The following is a 25,083-nucleotide window of genomic DNA, read 5'->3' as shown; positions in this document are numbered from 1 at the left end:
TCCAAAACCATTGGTGTTGCGCGGTCACACACGTACACAACCAACGTTCCGATATGCACGGCAAAAACTGTACACGCTTGTAATGAACGAAGGCTAGCGGGCGCTCTGTTTCTCTGATTTCTGGATCTGATCTACAGAGCGCCCGCTAGCGTTCGTTCATTACACAAGCGTGTACAGTTTTTGCCGTGCATAATCGGAACGTTGGTTGTCTTGAAACCAAGGCTAATTCCGTACTACATACACGACGCTGTAAACCTATGTATGTACGTACGGGTGACGTACGTATTTTACATTCGTTCATTTGCGTCCTATCCACCACGTTGAAGGTAGGTCACCTTGGTTGCGGTACAAAAACTACAATTACAAGGCTCACGACGGTTTTTGTGCAGTATTTGGAGCTGAAAAACTTAGTTTCTTGTAAATAAAAAGTAAGTATGGTGAGAGTAGACACTTGTTAGCTGTACGTTTTGGGGTTTATATCTTTTAGACTCGGGTTTGGTCTTTGTAAAAATAATTAATCAATAATTGCTTGTGATTGAAGAATGCGAAACATTTTTGTTAGTGTTCAGCATTCAGCCCCACCCTCTGGCCTTGCCAAGCCTACTTCTTCTAGAATAAGGTTCCCCCGTGAAAAACGTGCGATGCGGCAGAAAGAAAAACAACACCAACAGTGGGGACCGAGCAGAAAATTGCATTTTTTGGCGATGTTTTTTAATTTCACTCAACAATAAGGAAATGCATATTGCAAGCATTATTTAATTTATATGTATATTGAGTATATATGTGGGGAAAGTTTTGGTAGTGTAGTACAAAAGAAGGATAACTTTTGGTATGGCGCCACCACTTTTTCACTCATTTTTACAAAAAGGGATACTATCAATCAGGTAAATTAGATACTATATTATTTTATTTCGAATGAAAAAGTGGTGGCGCCATACGGAAACTTTTCCCAAAAGAAACTTCAGTTATTGCTGGCTATTGGTCGTAAAACTTCCACCTATCAACGCTGATTTGAAAAACGTATAGCGTTAAAGAGGCCCATAATATTAGACCCCTATATATTGAGGCTCATGGGGGCTCCCCCCGGGGGGGGGGGGGGGGGGGGGGGGGAAGCCTTATTATACTATAGTTTCTAGGAAGTATGCCAAGCCCATGGGCCATGCACGGTCATGGTGTAATTGTATGATATGATTATGCAGTTTTTATTTTCATGCATTATGATTGTCTGTCCCATCCAATTCCAAGGATTATATACAGCTTTGCCTTTGTGAATGCTGTTTGGTCTGAGTTTGATTTTGTCTGACTACCCCCTAAGTAAAACTATAATTTATAGTATAATTATAATATAATTGACTTTTAAAATTGACTTTATGTGTATCATCAAGCTCAAATGTGTAGTAAACTGTTGTGTGTAGTACTACACTGGGCAAAGTGAAAGTGAGTGAAGTATGGAATTTAACCATACATTGGGCATTTGGGGGGTGGGGGAGGGGTTACTCCTAGAACTATGATATGAGGTTCGTTCGGCTATCGTCTCCACGAACAGGTTGATTGTCCTCTCACAACACAAACAAGGGGGTTTTGGCATTTCGATATGAGGTAAAATCTCTCTTTTTTAAATCAAATTTCGCCAAAATTAGGCTCTACGTGTTCTTTGAACTCTCATTGACCTAGGAAATGGTCCAGGAAATCCACTCTGCAATCTCAAAAATTGTTAAAATTTTAATTCTTACTGTAATTCAGTCCCCATCTATTCCGTTTTACCACTACACTGCGAATGCCGATTGTCCTATAACGCACCGCGAAGTCACGACAAGTGACGATCGTGCGCGTATTATTTTTTCCCAGGATAAACGCGAAGATTTATCTGTACATGTTCGTCCTGGAAAGAAAAAATACCCAATCTGTGCTTTGTGTACAAAACATAATGTCCACGCGTCTGGGAACCACGTAGCTCGCACAGTTGCCTTTTTCATCCCTGAGCCTTTGATCAACATCCAACATTCATCTTCAACTTTCAAATGGCCCACGCACGAATACCCGCTTATGGTACTAGAGCATTCTCAGTAGCTGCACCAACCTGCTGGAACAAGCTCTCTCTTCACATTCGTGACACATCCGTGACTCATCCTCAATCAGCTCATTCAAGACTCGGCTAAAAACACATCTTTTCAGACAATGTTAAAGCGCTTTGAAACGCCTGTGGAAAGCGCTATACAAATGTTTATTATTATTATTATTCATCTTCATTGTTTAATTTGCAGGAAGCTATGGTTGTACTACATAAAGTGGTCCACCTCTGTTGATATACCTGTAGTGGACCAATTGTCCGGAGCATACATTTTCTACATGATGTGAACCATGGAATGAAGAGGTCCAACAACCCTTAAATCGGTTCCCAAACAAAGAGTAAAGTCTACTTTCCCATAGTCGACATTGACAAACAAACAGAAAAGCATGGCAGGCAAAAAGGTCCAATTTGACAGCCCTTCTGATGATGGTACACTGCTTTCTCAGCCTGTGTATCACTCCACGGCAGCCCTCGGTCACCAGCTGAAGACTCTAAAGCAGATGGAGTTCGATGCCGAGGGGACCGTGCTCAAGGCTCTGGAGAAGTCCGAAATGGCTAGAATCAACTTTGCCGAGAAGATTGCCGAAGGTGTTAATGTCTCCAAGAAAAAGAACAAATATTCAGGTAAACGGTTTACAGGCATGACATTTTAAACCATATTCCACTACAGGTAGGAATTGTTTTAGCTGATCAGCCAGTTACATTTTAGCTGATCAGCTAAGTTCCTGTTTTTTATTCAGTGCAAACGAAAAACGAGAACTTACACAGATTTATGTACAAGGGGCATTTTCCCAACTTTGGTTTAGTTTTCAACTCAAGGCTCCACATGGCCCAATTTCATGTCTTTGCTTACTGTAAGCAAAGAATCAGTGCTTGTGGAAGCAGGGAATTCTGCACTAACGTCAAGGGTATTACAGGGGTTAGCAGGGAACTTTGGCTAGTGTAAACTCCACGTTATTAGGCCTTCTACGCTTAAAGGGATACTGCAGTGAATTCAAATAAAACAGTTAATTTTGCTGTCATTTATTTCTGATATATGTATTGAACATCAATAAAAATGTTCTTTGTTTATTCCCGACATATCTGACTTGCGTTATTAGCGAATAAGTCATGCCCCCCCCCCTCTTTTGTGGATTGTTACCGCCCCTACCATCGACGTCACGCCGGGAATTCAAACATATCGTCGGCAAAAAGAGTCTGGTCCCTAACTACACGCGCCTAGGTACCAGGCCACACAGTGCACACGTCTCTATATGCACACAGCCAGGGGGCCCGAAGTCTCGGGTTACCGACATGACGTCATGTTTAATTGTTTAAATGAAAAAAACAAAAACTGCAGCCACCCTTTAATACACAGCTAGCGATGAAATTCTGTGCTTGCCGTGTAAGCGGAGAATGGCGATTGTAAGCGCCTATTTGGTGGTATGCAGAGCCATGAAATTGGGCCCTGATGTTGAAATTACCGCTCTAACATTGATGCCGTAGCCCAAGCTGAAGTTTGGAAAAGGCCCATGATCTTCCCCATGTGTTTGATGTTTGTTGTCTTGATGAAGTTAAGTCCCCACCGGCATTCTGCAATTCTAAACGGTTCAAGTTTGTTTTCTACAGGTCTGGTCAGTGTTGATGTACCAGTAGAGGCAACTTTAGCACAGGAGGTGGAGGAGAGATTGAGCAGACTAAACACCAACAGTAAAAAGCCCTGGCGTAAACCAACCAAGGTAGGCAGCTTAAACTTTCAGTACTTTTTGTCCCTCTCTGTACCAGGTAAACAGAATGTACATGCTACACAATTAAGAATCAATCCACTGACACTAATTACACCATAACAGGCTCACGATTTCCCTTGTATGACACACCAAAATACTACACAAGATGTATCGGTTGCTATTATGTGTGCACACAACATGTTCAGTCTAAATAATTTGCTATGCAAAATTGCTGGATGAAATCGTTCCCTGCAATAGAGTGTTCTAGGGGCAAATTTCATAGAGCTGCTTATAAAAGCCGCAAATATTTCTTAATTAAGTTGCTGCTAAGCTAAAATGAGTGAGATATCAGTCACAAGAAATACCAGTGAGATTGTATTTTGGCTGGTAACCTTTAGGCATTAGTCTAAGAGCAAAGTTTTGTAATGCTAAGCTACATTTGTGCTTAAAAGCAGCTCTGTGAAATAGGTCCAGGTGTTATTACGTCTGTTGCTACTGATAGTGGCTTTTCCAGCCCTCAGCAAGTTTATCGGTCTTTTAAAGCAAATCGACTTGAGTCTAAAAAGATGGTTAGTCTGGTACCACTTTATGAAGATAGAACTAGACCCTTCGTTATCATTGTGTAAACAGGGCTTCAAATAAGCGTTGTGCAGGCCTGTATGCTTTGTTTTTGAAAGGGGGAGGGCACAAGGGCATATTCTCCTTGGTTAAGGGCACCCTATGAGGAAATTGTAAATTTCCACTTTGAGCATTTCAAAGGCACCAAGGCAATGACCAAGGGGCATGGAGGCAATCGCCTTTGTTGCCTCCGTGAAGTCTCAGGCCTGGTTGTGGCTATGAGGGTTAAAAGGGTCTATTAACAGTCCACCCGCAGAACTCTCGATTTAATAAGTCTCCTTTGTGATTTATCTGCGCGAGTAGGCGTGATTTTTTCATGCGTGACCTCGGTTTGAATACTAATTAGTACAAAGGGCTTCTGAAATTCAGTCTTTTTCGGCCTTTTCTAGAAAGTCTCAACCAAAATAATGTACCAGTAAAATGAAACAAAGAGCATATCTGTCGTTATGTATAAAAAAAAATCAGTGCAACTCAATTTTTAAAAAGAGTAATTTGTACGTGAAAAATGGCTTCCAAAACGGAGAAAGCATTTTCCCGGCAACAGTCCCCAATTAGTATGTATGGATAGATTATTTCATATTCTACCTGGAAATGTTTAAACCGAGACCTGATCGTTCCTAGTCCAGTCAGGATACAGCGACTTCCACCGTTAATCCAAAACTCACATTACGAAAAAGTCAACTATAAGACAGAATGGTTTTCTTGCACGGGCGATTGGCTGACGATGACATCATCAACTGATAGGGCAGCATGCTGTTTTTCCTTGCATTGGTACCCCGACCACCAAGCCTAAGTTAGTCAATAACAAAAGCGCCCATCTATACCAGGGGCTGAATGAAATTTCTCTTTTTAAAATTTGAGTTGCATCGATTGTTTTTTTATACATAACGACAGATATGCTCTTCGTTTCAATTTACTGGTACATTATTTTGGTTGATACTTTTCAGCAAAGGCTGAAAATGACCGAATTCCAGAAGCCCTTTTGACTAATTAGTATTCAAACCAAGGTCACGCATGAAAAAAACGCTGCATATCCCTGCAGATAAATAACAATGGGGATTAGTGTACTGCATGTAGACTGTTCATTTAAGCAATGTTCAACTTCCTTTGGCAGGCATCAGATGTTCCCCCTCCAAATATAATGAATGTGTTCACCCCTGACCTGATATTGGAAGAACCAATTCTGCACGTACCCGCATTGACCTTGCAGGAAATCCGAGCAAAGCCGTGTTCACCAGAATCAACCTTTGACCTCTACAGGCACATGCAGTGTTGGGATTCATAACAAAGAGTGCAGTGCTATAAAGGTAATGGTGCAATAAGTATGTTAATTATTTTCAACAAATTCAAGGAAGTAAAGAGTTTCCACTGTGACTGTGTTGTAACGATAGGAGTATGGGTTGTTCTTTGTCAACGTATGCTTATTTATAAGCAAAATGATAAAAGAAGCTGAAAACAGTGTCTACTTGATGAGATAACGGCAAAAACTGTCGTGGTATAGACCAATCTGACGCGCACCGGGCGCCCAAGTGTTGAGCACCGCGCGCCATTTGCTGCGGTGTCTTCAATGCCTAGATTGTGCAAAAAAAAGACACCGCAGTTGGTAATTTTCAATAGAGGGCGCACCCAATTTTTTTTTCGGCGGATTGGTCTATTATCACAAGAATGTTGAATCCATTTACGTTTAGCAAGGTGACAGTGGGTACCAGCCGCATCTCTGGAAATTTGGAAAGGGAAAAAGATAAAAGATATTGTGTCCCTTGAAAAATCTAGGGTGCAAGAGAAAAAGACAACATCAGACCAGCGGTTCTGGCCGTGTGAATGACTTTGCACGCCAAGTCATATGGGAAAGAGGCAAACGTATTACAGACACATCCTTTCGTGACACATAAACTTTGTGAAAAGTGAGCTACAGCAGGGTTTCTAATACTGCAATTATTAGATAAAACCCCTGTAAACAATGTTCATTGTCTTGGCTAATATGTTTCTGATTTTAATATGAACTATGTGGGAGCGGAAATTCCTCATTGTCACATCAATTTATGCTGCAGTCCTTTGAAGCTTTTTAGAAGGACACTAGATAAATCGACTATTATTGGTTGCCTTAAAGACAGTGGAAACTATTGGTAATTGTCAAAGATTAGTCTTCACAGTTGGTGTATCTCAACATATGCATAAAATAATAAATCTGTGAAAATTTGAGCTCAATCGGTCGTCAAAGTTGCGAGTTAATAATGAAAGAAAAACACGAAGTTGTGTGCTTACTGATGCTTGATTTCGAGACCTCAAATTCTAAACTTGAGGTCTCGAAATCAAATTCGTGGGAAAATTACTTCTTTCTTGAAAACTACGTCACTTCAGAGGGAGCTGTTTCTCACAATGTTTTATACTATCGACCTCTCCCCATTACTTGTAATCAAGAAAAGTTTTATGATGATAATTATTTTGAGAAGTTACCAATAGTGTCCACTGCCTTTAAATAATGAAACAAATTAACATTTATTTCAAGAGAAAATACAGCATTGGTGTTCCACAAACATGTCCAACCTAGCAAAAGTTGAGAGGGGGGTTAAAAAAACGGGCACCTTATTTTAAAAAAAAATAAAAACAACCTGAAAAACAATATTTTTTATTGTGGTGTAATTTTTCAAGTTTATCATTCCCTTCGCACTGAAATAAAACCCTAACATTTCTCACAGGTACATGTATGTTGTGAGTGCATTGAAGCCTACTGGATATCTTTGTAACTATCAATGTTGTATTCTCTCTGTATTAAAGGAGTCATTCGTCATGCTGAATATAGTGGTATATATTGTTCTAAAAGCCTAGAGGTTTGGAATTAGTTAAAACTAATTCAAATCCTCTCGGTTTTTTAAACAATATAAACCAATCTGGGCCCAATTTCATGGCTCTGCTTACCGCCGAATTCTGCGCTTACGATCACGATTCCCCGCTTACAAGCAAGCACCGAATTTCTACGCTAGCCTTGTAAGCGTAGAATGCCTAATAAAGTGGAGTATGCACGTGCAGAAGCCAAAATTCGCCGCTAGCCCGTGAAACACGCTTGCCGTAAGCAAAGAATTCTCTGCTTCCGTAAGCGCCGATTCTGTGCTTTCGATAAGCAGAGCCATGAAATTGGGCCCTGTTCAGCATGTGCTGTACAGCTGTTGAGGTGGTCAGCAGCCGATTTCACGAAACGCTAGGATTAATCCTACATTGTATATCGAGTTAGGACAAGAAACCAGTCCTTAACTTATGTAGGATGGGTTCAATGCGTCCTAATGTCTATGGATACGTAACGTAACTCAGCCTAAGTCCTAAGATTAATTTTAAGTTAGGAAGAGTTTGGTGAAATCGACAGCTGGGATTTTGTTCTAAGTATACAGAGGGTGCTATTTTCAGTCTTTTAGGATTTTCTAAAAGAAGAATTCCTTCTGCATCAACATTTCTGTGAAAGATTTAGATCACTTTATGGTCGAATGGAGAGAGAAATAGTTACTCTGTTTGACCAAGGTGTTGTACTTCTGGTGATACACAGACTCTTGTGAAACTTGTAAACTTCTGAGAGGTTTCGTGTCTAAAATAAGGGGGGGGGGCACTGAGGGTCGCAAGCCATTTTTAGGAATTGGCATGCATTTGTTAATCCAGGTTTGCTTTGAAAATGAGGGTAAAAGGTTAAGTCCTCAAAAACGGGAACAAGGTGCGAGCGCAAGAGTGGTAGGATGAGTACGGCCTCAAGTAAAAAAGGCGCAGAAAACACAACAAATGGAAACTCAAAATTGTAAAATACGCGACAACTCGGAGCAAAAAAAACCACAGTCACCCTGGACTTGCAAACATTTTTATTACATGCAACATGTAGACTGTTAGTCTACATCTAGGTTCTAGAGGACCAGATTTAAACATTTGAGACGCACAAATTGCAAAAGTTTTGTTTTATTGTTGATACTTGTTTATAAATTAGGTAGTTATTGATGACATCCAAAATGCAGTGCTCATCTGTTGTTGGTAGTCGTTTGATGGCAGCACTCTTGAGACTCTTTGCAACCCTATCACCAAACAACTTTTTCCCCCAGACTTTATGTTGTGTCACATACATTCCACCATACACATGTGTCAATGCCTTGGCTCCAGCAGCTCTGGTTTAGTCGTTGCTACATGAAGCTGAACTTGACATAAAACATTCGCCAATCTGCATCAGATCTTCGGATTTCTTTACTCTGGGTAAGAACTAAGCATGGCATTTCTTCAGTGCATAACATTCATGTTGCTTTATGATATTTTGGCAATTGCCACCGTAATTTTGGATCATCAGGATTGGGACAAGACTTGCTCTGTGACTTTTTCATAACACGACAATTCACTACTTATGCCAGCTCCATGACTCATTTGAAAACTTATTTTTGTGCTTGATTCTTTGTGACTCATTGTCAACTTGCCAGGAATGTCTTTTATAAATGGCCACTACAGTGATGATCTCGAGGTAGTACCCCAAAAGCGTTCGAGCGAGATGAGCGAACAAGTTTTATTCTACCCCTGAAAAAGCCCAACTCTTTGCATGCACCCGTACGCAACCACAGGATCCCCATGGCTGTAGAAATAACAGGGAAGTGAGGTTCAATCTCTCTTTTGATATGATGGTGGTCCTGAAAAGGACCGGTTGGTTTAGGGACTTAGTACCCAGTTGCTCTTCGTTGTTGTTCTATCACTGTCAGGACGACTTTCTTGAGGTGGCTGATGTACTTTGCACAAGACTCAGTTATTACTTCTGTCTCCTAAAACAGCTTGATCCCAGGGATGAGTTGCTCTTTGTTTGTTGGTTATACTCGACGACGCAAGAACTGCTTGAACTCGTGCCACAGGTTTTCTATTGGGTTGAGATCTGGTCTTTCAGCCTGAGGTGGCATGCAGTTGATCTTGAATCAATCACGCGGTCTTAAATCACGCCGTTTAAGTACGAAGGAGACTTGGAGCGTCTCTCAGATCTTGGGTTGTCTGCATATCCTGTTAGTTAATATTTCTTCAAAAATAAATGCACAGTTTGTCTCGTAACGGAAATGCCATTCACTCTGCAGGTCGGCCAAAATGTCTTTTTGCCGTGCCCCTGATGACGAATCTAGTGAGGTGGTGCATGTTTTTCGCGTAAAGAGAGAATCAACGTACCATTGTGAAAACAAATCGTTGGCCATTTAGAATTTTAAGCACCAGCTCTGTAGAATTTCCGTTGCCATTTTTTTTTTATGAAGTTAAATATTGAATTCACATTTTGGATTTTTATCTCTTTGTTTCAAATAGGAGTGGTTTGTAGAGTTCCGCTCTTAATTGTTAAGTACCGGTCCTGTCCCGTTATTTTTTTAGAAGAGTAAAAAATATTGGATTCCCACCCATAGCTCTTTTCTATCTGGTTGCCGTGTTTGCGAGTAAGAATTAGTGATTCCAAGAACGAAATTATATTCAAAACAAACAAGATGCTGCCAATGTAGGTCTTCAACTGCCTTGATGATATTTAAGAGTCGTTATCTGCTGTGATGCACAAAGTAATAGCCCTAGCACAGATTACAAAACCCGTGTTTTCGAGTAAGAGTGCTGAACAAGTCTTACACGGCAAACCCGATACTGTTGCCGAAGCCTTTTTTGTTGCAGCTTTCACTGAATCTAAATCTGCATCAGCCGAGCTTGCGGGAATAGTTAGCATAAAATCTACAAGACAGCTACATGTACATGTAATGCTAGATAACATTAATATTCATTTAAATAGTCCATGTCCATGTATTGTAACTTCTTTCCTGCGAATCCTGAGTACCTTCCCACAGTCAGCATGTACTTGTCACTCACATCAGCGATGCTGAATTAGTCTTACACGGCATACCCGATACTGTCGCCTAAGCCTTTTTTGTGGCAGCTGTCACTGAATCTGCGTAACTGCATCAGCCGAGCTTGCTGGAATAGTTAGCATAAAGTATACAAGACAGCTACATGTACATGTAATGGTAGATAACATTAATATTCCACCTACATGTTTAACTTCTTGCCTTCGATTCCTGAGTACCTTCCCAAACTCAGCCTGTCGTTGTCACTCACATCGGCGATGCTGAACGAGTCTTAGAAGGCAAACCCGATACTGTCACCGAAGCCTGGTTTTTGAGCAGCTTTATCTGAATCTGCATTCTGCATTCTCAGCCGAGCTTGCTGGAACAGCATAAATATTCCACTATAAAAAAAACTTCCTACCTGCGATTCCCGAGTACCTTCCCACAGTCAGCCTGTAGCATGTAATTGGCATAAACATGCCACCTTCACGTATGTATAACTTCTTGTCTTTGGTTCCTGAGTGCCTTCCCAAACTCAGCCTGTCGTTGTCACCCACATCAGCGATGCTAAACGAGTTTTACATGGCAAACCCGATACTGTCGCCGAAGCCTGGTTTTTGAGCAGCTTTATCTGAATCTGCATTCTGCATTCTCAGCCGAGCTTGCTGGAACAGCATAAATATTCCACTATAACTTCCTACCTGCGATTCCCGAGTACCTTCCCACAGTCAGCCTGTAGCATGTAGTTAGCATAAACATGCCACCTTCACGTATGTATAACGTCTTGTCTACGATTCCTGAGTACCTTCCCAAACTCAGCCTGTACTTGTCACTCACATCGGCGATGCTGAACGAGTCTTAAAAGGCAAACCGGATACTGTCACCGAAGCCTGGTTTTTGAGCAGCTTTATCTGAATCTGCATTCTGCATTCTCAGCCGAGCTAGCTGGAACAGCATAAATATTCCACTATAAAAAAAAACTTCCTACCTGCGATTCCCGAATACCTTCCCACAGTCAGCCTGTAGCATGTAGTTAGCATAAACATGCCACCTTCACGTATGTATAACGTCTTGTCTACGATTCCTGAGTACCTTCCCAAACTCAGCCTGTACTTGTCACTCACATCGGCGATGCTGAACGAGTCTTACAAGGCAAACCGGATACTGTCACCGAAGCCTGGTTTTTGAGCAGCTTTATCTGGATCTGCATTCATTGAATCAACGAAAAACATTGTTGATAGCTTTTGAAATGTTAGCAAAAGAGTACATTATTTAGATTATTTGAAAGGTCAAAGGTTCGTACAGAGGAACATTTCCCCACTCTCCCTTCTTCTTGGCTACAGATCTTGGAACGAGCCTTTGAATGACTTACAAGGACAACTATTAAGTATAATGTATTCCATTCAATGAAGTTTATTTCTTTTTCGATGGACATCGATTCTATATTGATTCAAAAAGCCACACTAGATGCTACTCATGTTGAAATTATTAAATTGCAATTCTGAAAAGTTTTTATCAAGGTTTCAAATCCAGTGAGGTGGTTACTCTTTTGAAGTATCGGTTCAGGAAGCATTGATAGTTCAATACAAAAACACAGATGATGATGTCGCTAAAATAACTCAAGCAAGGTGTGAGCTGTCGATTGTATTTTATAAAAAGCTTGCTCGATTTTGAGATATTGATTTTCCTACAGAACGGTTTGTTAATTTTTTGACTAGTGGAAAGGCACTTGTTTTAAATCATATAGGTGATAGGAAGGCAAACCATGAGGACGGCAATTCTAAGCCTCTTGTGAATTTTGACAAAAGCATCTGGATACAAATTAGAAAGTATTATTAAAATGAAGATGGACTCAATGAAGTTCATCCTACCTGTCATCCTTCTTCATCTGAATGATGATTGTGAATATGGCATGAGAGCGACGTGACTTGGTCAATATGGGACTACGATAACTGGGATGCACGTTAGATTTTGTTAGGCATTAAATAAACGCTCATTTTGAAAAGCAATGATTTTCACACAAAGCTTTACCGTGTAGCGCGCTAAACACTGCCGTGAGTGCCGGTTAGAAACACCCTTCACGCGTCGATGTCACGAATCCGCTTCCCGGTGTTTGATCAAAACATAACCAATGTTCGTGTTTTTCTGGTTGCATTTTCTCACATAATTAAAAGTCATACGAATCACTGAAGTAGGTGGCCATCTCAGCAAAGCTTCGTCTTTAATTCCGTTTTGATAATTAAGCCATGAGAAGGGCGAACAGGGGAACAATTTGACGCAGAATATGAGCGGACTTCAATTGTAAAATGTTGGTACACCATTAAACTTCTTTCCTGCGATTCCATAGTACCTTCCCACACTCAGTCTGTAGCCTGCAGTTAGCATAAATATTCCACTTACATATAACTTCTAACTGCGAATCCTAAGTACCACAGTCAGCCTGAACTTGTCACTCACATCAGCGATGCTGAATGAGTCTTACACGGCATATCCGATACTGTCGTGAAGCCTTTTTTTGTGGCAGCTGTCACTGAATCTGCGTAACTGCATCAGCCGAGCTTGCTGGAATAGTTAGCATTAAGTATACAAGACAGCTACATGTACATGGAATGGTAGATAGCATTAATATTTCACCTACATGTTTAACTTCTTGCCTGCGATTCCCGAGCACCTTCCCACAGTCAGCCTGTAGCATGTAGTTAGCATAAACATGCCACCTTCACGTATGTATAACGTCTTGTCTCCGATTCCTGAGTACCTTCCGAAACTCAGCCTGTACTTGTCATTCACATCGGCGATGCTGAATGAGTCTTACAAGGCAAACCGGATACTGTCACCGAAGCCTGGTTTTTGAGCAGCTTTATCTGAATCTGCATTCTGCATTCTCAGCCGAGCTTGCTGGAACAGCATAAATATTCCACTATAAAAAAAACCTTCCTACCTGCGATTCCCGAGTACCTTCCCACAGTCAGCCTGTAGCATGTAGTCAGCATAAACATGCCACCTTCACGTATGTATAACTTCTAACTGCAAATCCTGAGTACCTTCCCAAACTCAGCCTGTACTTGTCACTCACATCGGCGATGCTGAATGAGTCTTACACGGCAAACCCGATACTATCGCCAAAGCCTTTTTTGTTACAGACAAAGTGATCAAAGGCGCAGAACACATGTTAAAAAAGTACAGAGTGGAAAAAAAATACAAAGAAAAAATGCTGGTCACCAGGCCAGTGGCCAAACAAAAGTAGGGGGATATATTTACTTATTAATATTACTTATTACATAGGCCTATCCCTGCTGGCATCGGTAATGTTGTGACCTTTTCAGGAGACAGACGCCTCTAACCCTAACTTGCTAAAATTCTAAACTAACTGGCAAGGTGACAATAGAAGAATACACACTAAAAAGGTTTTAAAAAGGTTTTAAAAAGGTGGGTTATGTTGTCAAAGTCATCTAGGGCAATTATGTAATTTTTCATTTTTTTTTTCATTCCAAGAGGAAACTTTCATCTTTTTGGGGGGGTCTGAAGTTATCTAAAGTTCTTGATCCTTTTGAGTCTTTTCTGTCAACAGTTTATTTATTTATTTATTCATAAAGGCTTTAAAAACGTCAAAATTACACAGCGACAAAATACTTGAAATTCATACAATCATTATGAAAACATAAGAGTATCCAAAATACAAACACCAAACAGAAGCCTAGGGATTGCCTAAACAGGAATAAGTAAAAAGAAAAAAAGGAAAAAAACCAAACATATTTAAGTATTTACAAGACTAGATAAACTTGCATTGAATCACCCCTCGCTGGCAATGTTGGTGGACATTTCAATTCAACTCAATTCAATTCATTATACACACCACGTTAAAAACATGAACATTGCCTTCCAGTGTGCATCATTGATAAAAAAAACACAGCATTTTAAATAGATAAATATATATAAATATACACTACAGGTATAAAAATATAAACGGGACAAAATACATCGTACACAAAGACCTTTTCTACTTCAGACTTGCTGGCTAGTGGTCCTTTGAAGGTGAGCTCACAATGCTGTTTGAACCTCTTCCATTCTTTGGGAAGATCTGGTCTATCCCGGAACATTGTTGGTATTTCGCCTTTCGGCATATCTGACTTTTTTTCCTTTTTTTTGGTTGTGTTCTCTTCAGGCCTCCGTAGATTTTAATTTTTGTGCATGGATCGGTATAACTTTAACAATTCTTGAAATAAGTTCACTGTGGGTGATATTTACTCTCCAACTCTTCAACGTTCTCCTTTACTGCTCAAGTTCTCCTTTACTGTATACGGCGAGGAGTGCAGGATGTTTAACACCATGCGCGTCTTTAAAGCATGTGTCAAATTCACTTGCTTCCCTCCGTAGGTAAATAATTTCACAGTTTTTTGGTATCTTTATTGCACTTTTTAATCTTTCAGGTGCTCTGGCTGTCATGCAAATTGCTTTGGCTGAGTTGTCTGTCTATTGTTGCCCTATTGTCGTCAATGCTTGCCTACTTGTTTGTATTTATATGTGGTTAACCTGTGAACACAATATCAGCCTCTGCTAAAATTATGGCTGCAAGGGCTCCAGACCCTGTGAACTGGGTGTTTTTAGTGCAATGTGATCCAAATGATGACAAATTTAAATTTGTCACACACTGCGCAGTCCTCTCTCAACCTTGTAGCTGATGTTGACACTGCAGCATGTACCTGTCCAAAATCTTTGAATGGTCCTTCATCTGACCCACTTGGTATGGCAATACGTTTATCGGCATATTTAGTGTTCTCCCAGTAGTGGTTAATACGGGCCATAGCGTTGTCAAAAACAGTTTTCTCCTTGGCAACATGTTCATCAGCACTCAATTGTCTCTGCTGGCAAGGTGGGAGTTCGCCAGCCAGATTGCAGGGATTGACGATGATTTTAAAGCCTGTGTGCAAGGAGACCACAAACGTTCGACTGGGTTGAGAGCCGAATGTCCTGGACAATAGCTGGTTACAAGTAGGGCATCCAGCTTGCACTGCTTGAAGAGACAGCCATAGAACATCTCATTAACCACATGATTAACGATGAAGTCTTCTTTTTTTATGAAATTTTTCTGTGAATTTTTCATTAAATTTACTAAACTCTTTAAGAACTTGTAACAAAATAAAGAAACTGGTGACTTTAAACTGAAGAATTAGTGGCCAGTTTGAATTAAAATGCTTGGCGGCCACCTTCAAAAGAAATGAACATGAAGAAAAACTGACGTTGCACCAAAGTTGGTTACTGCAAGCAATAAATTAACTTACTGAAACTGTTGTCGTCCGAGATGATCCACTGTCAGCGAGGATGGGGAATTTGGATCAAGCTTCAGGTATTCACAAGGCACTATGTAGTACCCAGGGGTGGAGAAGTCTTGATCCGAGAGGTTGGGTCCAATGCAGGGAAGAAACAGTTGATCTTGATTCACCTGTCCACCGCTGTGACTTGGTTCCCTAACTTGATTTAGTTTTTGTTGTCTACATAGTAGACCATGGCCGTGCAAGGAAACTTTGGCGCCAACTTGAGCGCATACCGCACTCGAGCCGAAAAGAAATTACTATTGATGCCAAAATCTCCTCCATCATCCTCGTCATAGATCTGCAGTTGTTGCAGGACAATGTGCAAGCGGAGAAAGCCTGCAAACAAACGATGATGAGTAAAATTATCATTTTGACATTGTAGAGTCCTAGGTTCTGTCCTTTCGGTGAAACAGTCTGCAACCCGCACCAATCACGTTTGTGCAGTTTCTCTTCCAAATTGCATCAAACTGTGGGTCTGGATTTACTCCAAACATAAGTTTCTTCACATAAGCCAGCTTCACAGACTCTAGAAGAAGACCCTTAACCCCCTACAAATAGATGTCCATTGCTCTTTACTGAATATTTTTCTTACCAAACTGAGTGCTAGATTTGGCAGCGATGAGCAAGATCTCTCCATTCTGGCGAATGTTGTCCTGTTGACCAGCTTGTCAGGGTAGGTTCTGCTGTATTTTTTCTTTTCATGAACATAGCAAAAATGGCCGTCAATGAGATTTACAAGCATCTCATCAACGTAGCTGCAATGGATCGTCTGATCAACTTTGCAAATGTTTGCGGTCGGGAGTGGCGGCTCGCCGTCATCATTTACTTCATTTACTAGTTCATAGACATGAATCTTTTTATGGAATAGTTGTTCCAGCGTAGTTAGGTCCTCTATGGTCACCCCCTTGTTGGATCTTTAGCCGGTCCTGGCCTCGTACACACTGGCTAGGTGTCTGGTTTGTCGCTGCACAGAGTCCAGCGCTGCACCACGGCTTAAGGCCAGGCAACGGAAAAAACACAAATTGTCGTCCAGTCTGCGGTGTGACTATGTGCGACAAGGCTGTAGAGACCATTTTTGTTTCTAACGTGACGAGGAAGTTCTGCTGGCGGTGCCTTGATTAATAAATGAGTCATCTTATACATGTATACTGACAGGTTGGTGACATCAGCTACCGTCCACTTACTGTCTGGTTGTTTCTCCGTAGGATTTCAGGCATGCCAGGGCTGCAAACCTTCCGATGAACTCCTCGAAATCCGCCTGCGATTTGATACCAATGGGATCAGGGAAAAAACCTGTGTTAATGCTGCTGGCATGAAAATAGTGCAGGTCACCGTTTTCCGTGTGCCGAAGAACAAAGCCGAATGATACGTTCATTTTCACTCGGCAGTTCAGTTTGTAAAATATGCTTTTCAGCAGGGCTATGCTAACTTTCTGTCCACACCAGTCGAACGTTGTAGGTGTCCAGTACGCATACGGGTAAATGGTGGGTTTGAATGCTTCTCCAAGACATGTCGCTCTCAGAATTGGGGCATTCCACAGGATCCTCCTGCAGTTCATCATCGTCAGATGGTGGTGCTTCTGGCTGAGGCATTGGATGAGTTGCTCGATCTACCGTTTCACCCGCATGGTTTAATTTGTAGTGTTCGCAGCATGGAGTAGGGTCGTGCAAACATATTGTCACATTTTGGGCAGTGGCACAGGTCCAGGGGGAAAAGCTGACGTTCAGTGGAGGGAGTCACTTCAGTTGAGTGGGTCACTTTGTCGTGAGAAGAAGTGGATGGCTGGTCCCAATTTAAAGGTGTTATTGATTGTACCTGTTGATGCCTGGTCTGCTTATGTCGCCTAAGCAAGTCGAAACTTTTAAAAGTCAAACCGCTTTTTGAACAGGGAGCTCTCTTTTTCATCAGACGGCCAGTTACACGGGGTCGGGGTGGTGGACTCTTCTTAGACGGGGACAGAGGTTTTGCATTGTTATTAGCCCAATGGACGTGTTCGTGTCGTCTCATGGCGTCCAAACGTTGGAATTGTCTTCCACAGGTTGGACGGGCTATGGGTTTGGCTTTGGTGTGTACCCGGTTGGGACGATGTAGAGCAAATCTTCGAGTGAATGACTTGTTACAAGTTTAACACTCTAACGACGGCGGGTGCACTATCAACTGCACCACACTTCAAACGGAGTGCACCGCAATTGCCCCACTTAGAACAGTAGGGGCACCTGAACTTGAAATGGGGTGCACAATACACCTAATACACTACTGAGATGGCATTTTTGTTGAGTCCTTTTCAACTGACTTTGTTTTGATCGCCGAAACAAAAGTAGGTTTTGCTACAAAGCGAAACGATTCCCTGTCCCTCCAACTCTACTTTGAACAAGCCGGGGGTTCGCTTGTCATACGCCACATTAACCAGACTATCCTTTCCTGGAAACCACTTGGCTTTTTCAAGGTGGACTTCTTCCCGCATGTCCTCTTTAATTACACTCTCAGGGCTATCATTTGATAAGGCCAAATATGCTCAGGCGGTATCCATTTCACACATTTGAAAATTAGATATGTGAATGACTTGTACGAGAAATTCAAAATAAAATTGGAGCATGCGTTGTTTTGCATATTGGTACACAAAAAATGGCGCTCATTTATTAAACGTACCAACAGTATCAGAAAAATAAATACACATTTAGTTTGATTATTTGTAGTAAAATAATAAGCAACCTCACACTGGTGAATTTATATTAAAAAAAGGATTTAAATATTAATGGAAAAAACACGCACACAAAAACAAGATCACAACTCTCAAAAAATTATAATGATTTAGACAAATGAAGGAAAAAAACCCAACAAAAACACTTTACATTATACAATGTCAAAATTGTAATCCAGCTTTAATGTTTCAAAGTCCAGCATGTTTATCAAACTCACAGTGATGTTGTCAGAGATAATTAATTGTCAAAATTTGTACTTATACAAAGACAATTCAAATGATTTCACGATGGGAGTTGTCTGGTTTTATTATTTTGCAAATCAGTATATGTTGTAGTTACACTGTCATCCGCAACTTTTCGCTTGGGGTAAAACTATGTGAATGCAGTTTTGATCTGCCGATATGTGTACATACTGCCATCCCGCATTCTAAACCCTCGATTTGTCCCAACCCCACCCTTTTTTGGAAGTAAGAACAGATAGATATCTTTCTTTTGAGATGGCATTTGTGTTTTTGTTGAGTCCTTTGCAACTGACTTTGTTTTGATCACCGAAATAGAAGTAGGTTTTGCTACAAAGCAAAACGATTCCCTTTCCCTTCCACTATTCTTTAAACAAGCGGGGGGTTCGCTTGTCATACGCCATATTAACTGGACTATCCTCTCGTGGATACCACTTGGATTTTTCCAGGTGGAGTTCTTCCGGCATGTCCTCTTTAATTACACTCTCAATGCCATCTTTTTACAAGGCCAAATATACTGAGTCGATATCCATTTCACACATTTGAAAATCAGATATGTGAATGAATATTAAAAGCAAATCAAAATAAAATTGGAGCATGCGTAGTTTTGCATACTGGTAAACAAAAAACCCAATTTGTATTGGGAGTTTCAGGTTGATTGTCTTCTTTGTTAGTTCTACTTCATTCATACCATCACCCAAAACATGTTAAGCGCAGAAATGGCGCTCATTTATTAAATCATGGCAAATGTTAATGTTCAAATGCTTCTCTTGGTTCGTAACTGTTTTTCCACATGCCGAGTTTCCTAACGATTTCATGGTATCCGCCAAAATTGTCCCCAGCTGCCTCCAGCCTTTCTGGCATCACTGACAGTCCCCAAAATCTCTAAAACAGTCTCGTGTCTTGTATTGAGTGATCTCGTACACGTGTTTGACTTCGAGTCCGTGAGAAATGTACCATTGCAAAAGAGGAGTGGCGAGCATTATTTTCGAGCTGAACATGCTTCCAATCAAACTTTTACGAGGTGTTTTCATAACCCCTTCTGCTTCGGCAAATGCCTTCATATGCTCGCCAATGTCCTCTTTGCTTATTTCTACATTCTTTAAAAATGGGGGTCATTTCCCCGAAAAGTTCTTGCAGTGCTGGTGGAACACGGTTGGTGTTCCTCTTCCACCTTCTCAAATTTTGCGTAAAGTTCTCCTCTGTTATCCAAAGACAAAAATCGGTCCAGTCTGTTGTAGCTCTCGCATACCTGTGCCATGCAGCCTTTAAGATTGTCATGTCCCTACTTCAACATATCCATGTTTTTTTTCTCTATAGAATGCAAACGTTTTCTCGATTGCTTCAAGAAAGGGAGTCACATCCATGTTATTGTACCACACCAGGAAGTCTCGCAACGTAGACATGTTTAATTCCATGCACACTTCCTGGCATTATGTATACTCCTCATCAGAAATGTTTGTCCCTTTCAGGTTACTGAAGAAAGCATCATATGGGGTGCTAGTTCCTTGCAATCTAGCTTGTTCAATTCATCTACCCATTCGTAAGAAAAAAATCCTTTTTGTTCATCTACATTTTATGCTCTTAGAACTTTTGAGTAGCTATACCCTGGAGCAAGGTAATTAGTGATATCGAGAAACTTGAGCAAATCTGTTTTAATCACCATATAAGTACTGGTCCTCTTTACGATAAATTTGAGTGGGTCAACCCTCTTAAGTTCCGCCTGGAGATACTTTTTCATTAGGTTGACATCATACTTATCCGAGTTTAACTCAAGAACCGGCAGCTCCTTCAAGTAAGAGTGGAGTTCATTCTTTGCCTTCTCTGCAGGATGTTTCCACTGGTGTTCTTTATCTTCTTCAGCAAAAGCGCCCTCATCCATCCTATCTTCATTGAAGTTATCCAACTGCTCGTCAAGGGCTCGGATGACCTGGTCGTACTTCTCCAGAAGTAACTTGTACAATGTCTGAGGCTCCTGAAATTGTGTGAAGATGGTGGACCATCTTTCTCACCAGTTCGGCAGAGTTTCCATCGGAGATGAAGCACTGTACCTCCTCAAGTCCAGGGACATTGCTGGCTACGATACAACTCATAAGCTTGTGCCGTCTATCCCATGCCAGCTTTACTCCTGGGCCTTGAAGATGCTCAGGTATCGGCTGAAAATAAGACTCAAAGTAAAAAGTGGTTTGGTAGGGGAAATATCTGTTTTCCTTTTCAATGTAAATCCCCAAGTAATCAAATTTTTCCAAGATTGTTGGGGGAACTCGATAACCGCCGGCGGGAAAGCTGTGTTTAACATTGGCTACACACTTGCGTGCCAGACAGCGAAAGAAACATAGGTCGTCTGTAAACCGTTGTCCGGTTCTTCTATTTTTGACCAACTTCACTACCGTGTGATTGTTCGCCACATTGGGAGGTGTCTCTTACTGGGGCCCCGATTGGAAACCCCTTCAGCTTATTCACGATGATGGTAATATTCGTCATTGATTCGAGAACCCGTTTTGTGTCCGACCGTTGACGACGACCAAACTCTTCTACATCTCCCCTACGTAAGGCTTCCAACATCCAATCCAAATTAGCCCTAGACTCGATAGCAAAAGGTTCCTTAAAAAAATGGGCGTTGTTAAAAGATGAGTGAAAATATCTCAATTCCCCCGTCACGGTGTGACGAAGCACCAGTCCAAATGAAATGTTAACTTTGGCTCAGCAACGGAGGTTGTTTAAAGCAATAAGGAGCGCCTCGTCAGGGTCCACGCCCGGTTTAAGTTGTCTGGTTCCAACAAGGTGGAAATTATAGATGTCTTGGATTGGTCGGTCAACCAGATGGTGAGTCCTAATTGATGACCAGTGTCTACGCAAGATTTGACCCATTTCGTCGTCATGATCATCTAGTCAGGATCAGGGAATTCAAGGGGGTCTTCTTGCAGAGGGTCATTGATCAAGGGTGGAGGAGCTGGGTTGTTCTGGTCATCTGGAGGGGAGGGTGGTTTCATCGTCTACGTCGTTATTCCCAGAGTCTTGGTGGACCTCTTGAATATGATGGAGAAAAAGTTTAAGTGTACCAATAAACTCTGGGCATAAGGGACTATTAAGGAGACTGTTTTTTGACAATGGTGGTGGTGATGGAGGTGTATTTGTATTTGTATTTGCACACATTTATTTCATTGCTGCCCTACGTTTAAACTTACACATTTTACATTTATAAATATATTAAAATTATGAGTAGTTTACAGTATTACTTAGTATCTTAGGATATGAAAGTTTACAATGATTTAGATAGTTATACATTAGGAAGCTTTTAAAGTAGGACAACAATTAGGTTAGGGTGAAGCAGAGGCTTTTGTGCCTTAACCTATGGACAGACAAACAACATAAAATACTATACAGAAGAAAGAAAACACAAGACAGACTAGACAAACAGAATACACGACAGAGGCTAATATATGATGGTGAGTAAGTTAACAATATACTTAAATAAACCTAAGAATAAGCATCAAGAAGTTGTTTTTTTAATTTTCTTGTGAATGCAGGATCGGAAGAGTGATTGAAGATTTAATTGAGTAACTCAAATTATTCCAAAACATAACGCCATGTTGAACAAGACTATTTTGGTATAATGTGGAGGTGGAGGTGGTTGTTGCAGCGGCGGCGGCAGTGGTGGTGGTGTTGTCGATGTGGACGGTTGGTCGTGTGGGTTAGGTCCCCCTCGCTTGTGGTTGTTTTTTAAATGCCTCTTCAGGGTGTCCCGTCGGCTGAAAGCTTTATCGCATTGTCGACACTGGTGTGATGACTGGGGTTTTGGCTGCTGAGCCCGATCAAAGTCTGTACCAAAATGAAAGCTCTTGACAACATGAAAATATGTTTGGTCCTTGATTATGAAATAATATGGTTAAAGACTTGGCACGGCCAACCCAAACATGTTGTCTAGAAAATTAATCTCTCTCACTGTGGGATGTGTTGGTTCTGAAAAGAACCATTTTGGTTGACGTTAACATAATTATAACAATATATATACACGCATACACAACACCGCACTTAATAATTGAAAATACTTGACACTCGAAAATAAAACTTTCATTCTGTGAGATGAGTTTGTTCTGAGCACGCTAACGTAAACTAAAATAAAAAAATGTTGATTCAATATTCAATATAATTGGATCAGTCAAGAGTGCCTGATCCAATTGGAGATTCCTGTGTCCAGCTTGCTTTTTAGATCTGCTGCCTTAGTAATTGTAGTATTTTTCTTTAGAACTCATGCCAGATGGTGTAGAAACTACCTCACTCTTTCTCTTCAGTATGCGGCGTTGGGAGTTCAGAGGTTTGGGGGGATTTAGAACATTGAATAGTTGGAGAAGTTGGAACTGGGTTCCAGTTCAACCTGTTTTTTGTTTGTTTGTTGGGGAATTCACGGATCAAAGTGATCGGCGCACAATCGACAGTTGGAGGATACATATAAGGGTGTTCTTTGAATGAGGTCACAGCGACGCGTGTTCTGAACCCACTTCTGACATCTGCAAAGAACAAAATATAGGCAATATTTAACAATTGAACAAAAAGCTGACATTATATGCGGGAGAAGCCTCTTAAACCTACCAATTCCCGAATTAATAGCAAAAGCTCAATTTGCTGCCATTATACACTTTCGGAACAGAAAAAAAAAAGTTCACAGATTTACAAATAACTTACAGGGTTTACAGAAGGTAATGGTGAAAGACTTCTCTTGAAATATTATTCCATGGAATACTTTCCTTTTCGAGAAAACAGAATTTTTTTTTTATCAATTCTAAGATGGCGACCAAACGCACCCAGTGCGTAGTTCACGTTTGCGCGTGAGTTCTCTATCTTGTGCCTACAGTGCTATACGATCTTTGGTGAATAGTGCCCTCATGTCTTACAATGAGGGATAATTATAGCCGCGCTGTAATAACTTACGTGGCTTGCAATGATTTTGAGTAACATCGCAACTCTAAATCCCTCTTTGACATACCTTTTATCTCAGTGAGAAGGAGTTACCATTTAATAATCTCTCTTTGACAAATCTTACTTGGTGGTTTCTCTAAAACTCTTATTGGATGCACTCTTACATCAGCATCCCAATTTTCCTCTTGGGTGTCCTTTGATCCATTTTGTAGGCAAATTGACTTTATCGCTAGCAGATAACTTAAGAAAAGCAAAACGAAAAGCATGTAGATTGCAATGATTTTGATTAACATTGCGTACAAATCACACATGTTTACCAACATATGTGTATGACCAATACAAAAATAGTTATTCTCCTGTTTTACTTAGTACTCGAACAAATGGTATGAGCTTTTTCCAAATCTCTTCGACGTATAATGTAAAACCGGTGTTGCCCTGAGTTCAAACACTATTATCGCAAAATTGTTTCACCCTACTTACAAAAATTGCAGCACCTTGGCCAGTCATATTTGAGGGAGGCTTTTTACCATAATTATCATTAAACCACGGACATGTTAGTTAAATGTAAATCTATCGACGTTTGTGTTTTGTGTCTCACCAGAAGTACAGAAATCCTTAAAGCCATTGGACCCTTTCGGTACAGAAAAAAAAATAAAAGTTCACAGATTTACAAATAACTTACAGGGTTTACAGAAAGTATTGGTGAAAGACTTCTCTTGAAATATTATTCCATGAAATGCTTTACTTTTTGAGAAAACAGCAAAACAATATCAATTCTCGTTAACGAGAATTACGGATTTATTTTAAACACATGTCATGACACGAGGAAACGCGCAGAAACAAGGGTGGGTTTTCCCGTTATTTTCGATGACTGATTGAGCCTAAATTTTCACAGGTTTGTTATTTTATATAGAAGTTGTGATACACGAAGTGTTGGCTTTGGACAATACTGTTTACCGAAAGGGTCCAATGGCTAGAATAGCCGTATGTAACGGACTTGTTATTAGATGTACAAGCAAAACTGAAATGTTGACAATGTGAAATGGTTGTGAAGCTACCACCATTCCAATTAATAAGATGTTGTGATACACACTCTACTTTGTAAGAACTAAAACCCTGTGAACTTAAAGACACTGGACACTATTGGTTATTGTAAAAGACCAGTCTTCTCACTTGGTATATCTCAACATATGCACAAACCTGTGAAATTTAGAACTCAATGGGAGACTTTCTGGGACGATAGAGGGCAGCAGACTTACCGGGTAAATCCATTGTTCTCAGAATTATGCGCATGTTCAGAACTACGTAAACAATGGAAATTTACCCGGTATGTCTGCTGCCGCCTAGCGTTAGAAAGTCTCCTATTGGTTGTCGAAGTTGCGATATATTAATGAAAGAAAAACCACCCTTGTCACACAAAGTTGTGTGCTTTCAGAAGGTTGATTTAGAGACCTCAAATTCTAAATCTGAGGTCTTGAAATCAAATTCGTGGAAAATTATTTCTCGAAAACTATTCCACTTCAGAGGGAGCCGTTTCTCACAATGTTTTATACTACCAACCTCTCCCAATTACTTGTTACCTAATTAGGTTTTATGCTAATAAACATGTTGAGTAATTACCTATAGTGTCCACTGCCTTTAACATCCCTGTTGTTGTTTTTAACAGATCTTTAAAGGCTTATTACTCAATTTAATTGTCAGC

The 25,083-nt window shown here is 40.6% G+C and overlaps 1 protein-coding gene across 1 annotated transcript; it reads left to right on the top strand.

Moving 5' to 3' along the window:
* Positions 1-357: 357 nt before the first annotated feature.
* Positions 358-6,550, top strand: LOC117290867. Its single transcript, XM_033772422.1, has 4 exons — positions 358-428; positions 2,265-2,695; positions 3,680-3,789; positions 5,510-6,550. The coding sequence occupies exons 2-4, from the start codon at positions 2,458-2,460 to the stop codon at positions 5,678-5,680; spliced, it is 519 nt and encodes a 172-aa protein (XP_033628313.1). The 5' UTR covers positions 358-428; positions 2,265-2,457; the 3' UTR covers positions 5,681-6,550.
* Positions 6,551-25,083: the final 18,533 nt, after the last annotated feature.

This window comes from Asterias rubens, chromosome 5 (genome assembly GCF_902459465.1).
Source record: "Asterias rubens chromosome 5, eAstRub1.3, whole genome shotgun sequence".
Lineage (NCBI taxonomy): Eukaryota > Metazoa > Echinodermata > Asteroidea > Forcipulatida > Asteriidae > Asterias > Asterias rubens.
Note: the sequence above shows the minus strand (reverse complement) of the source record. Positions and strands in the feature narration are given on the sequence as shown.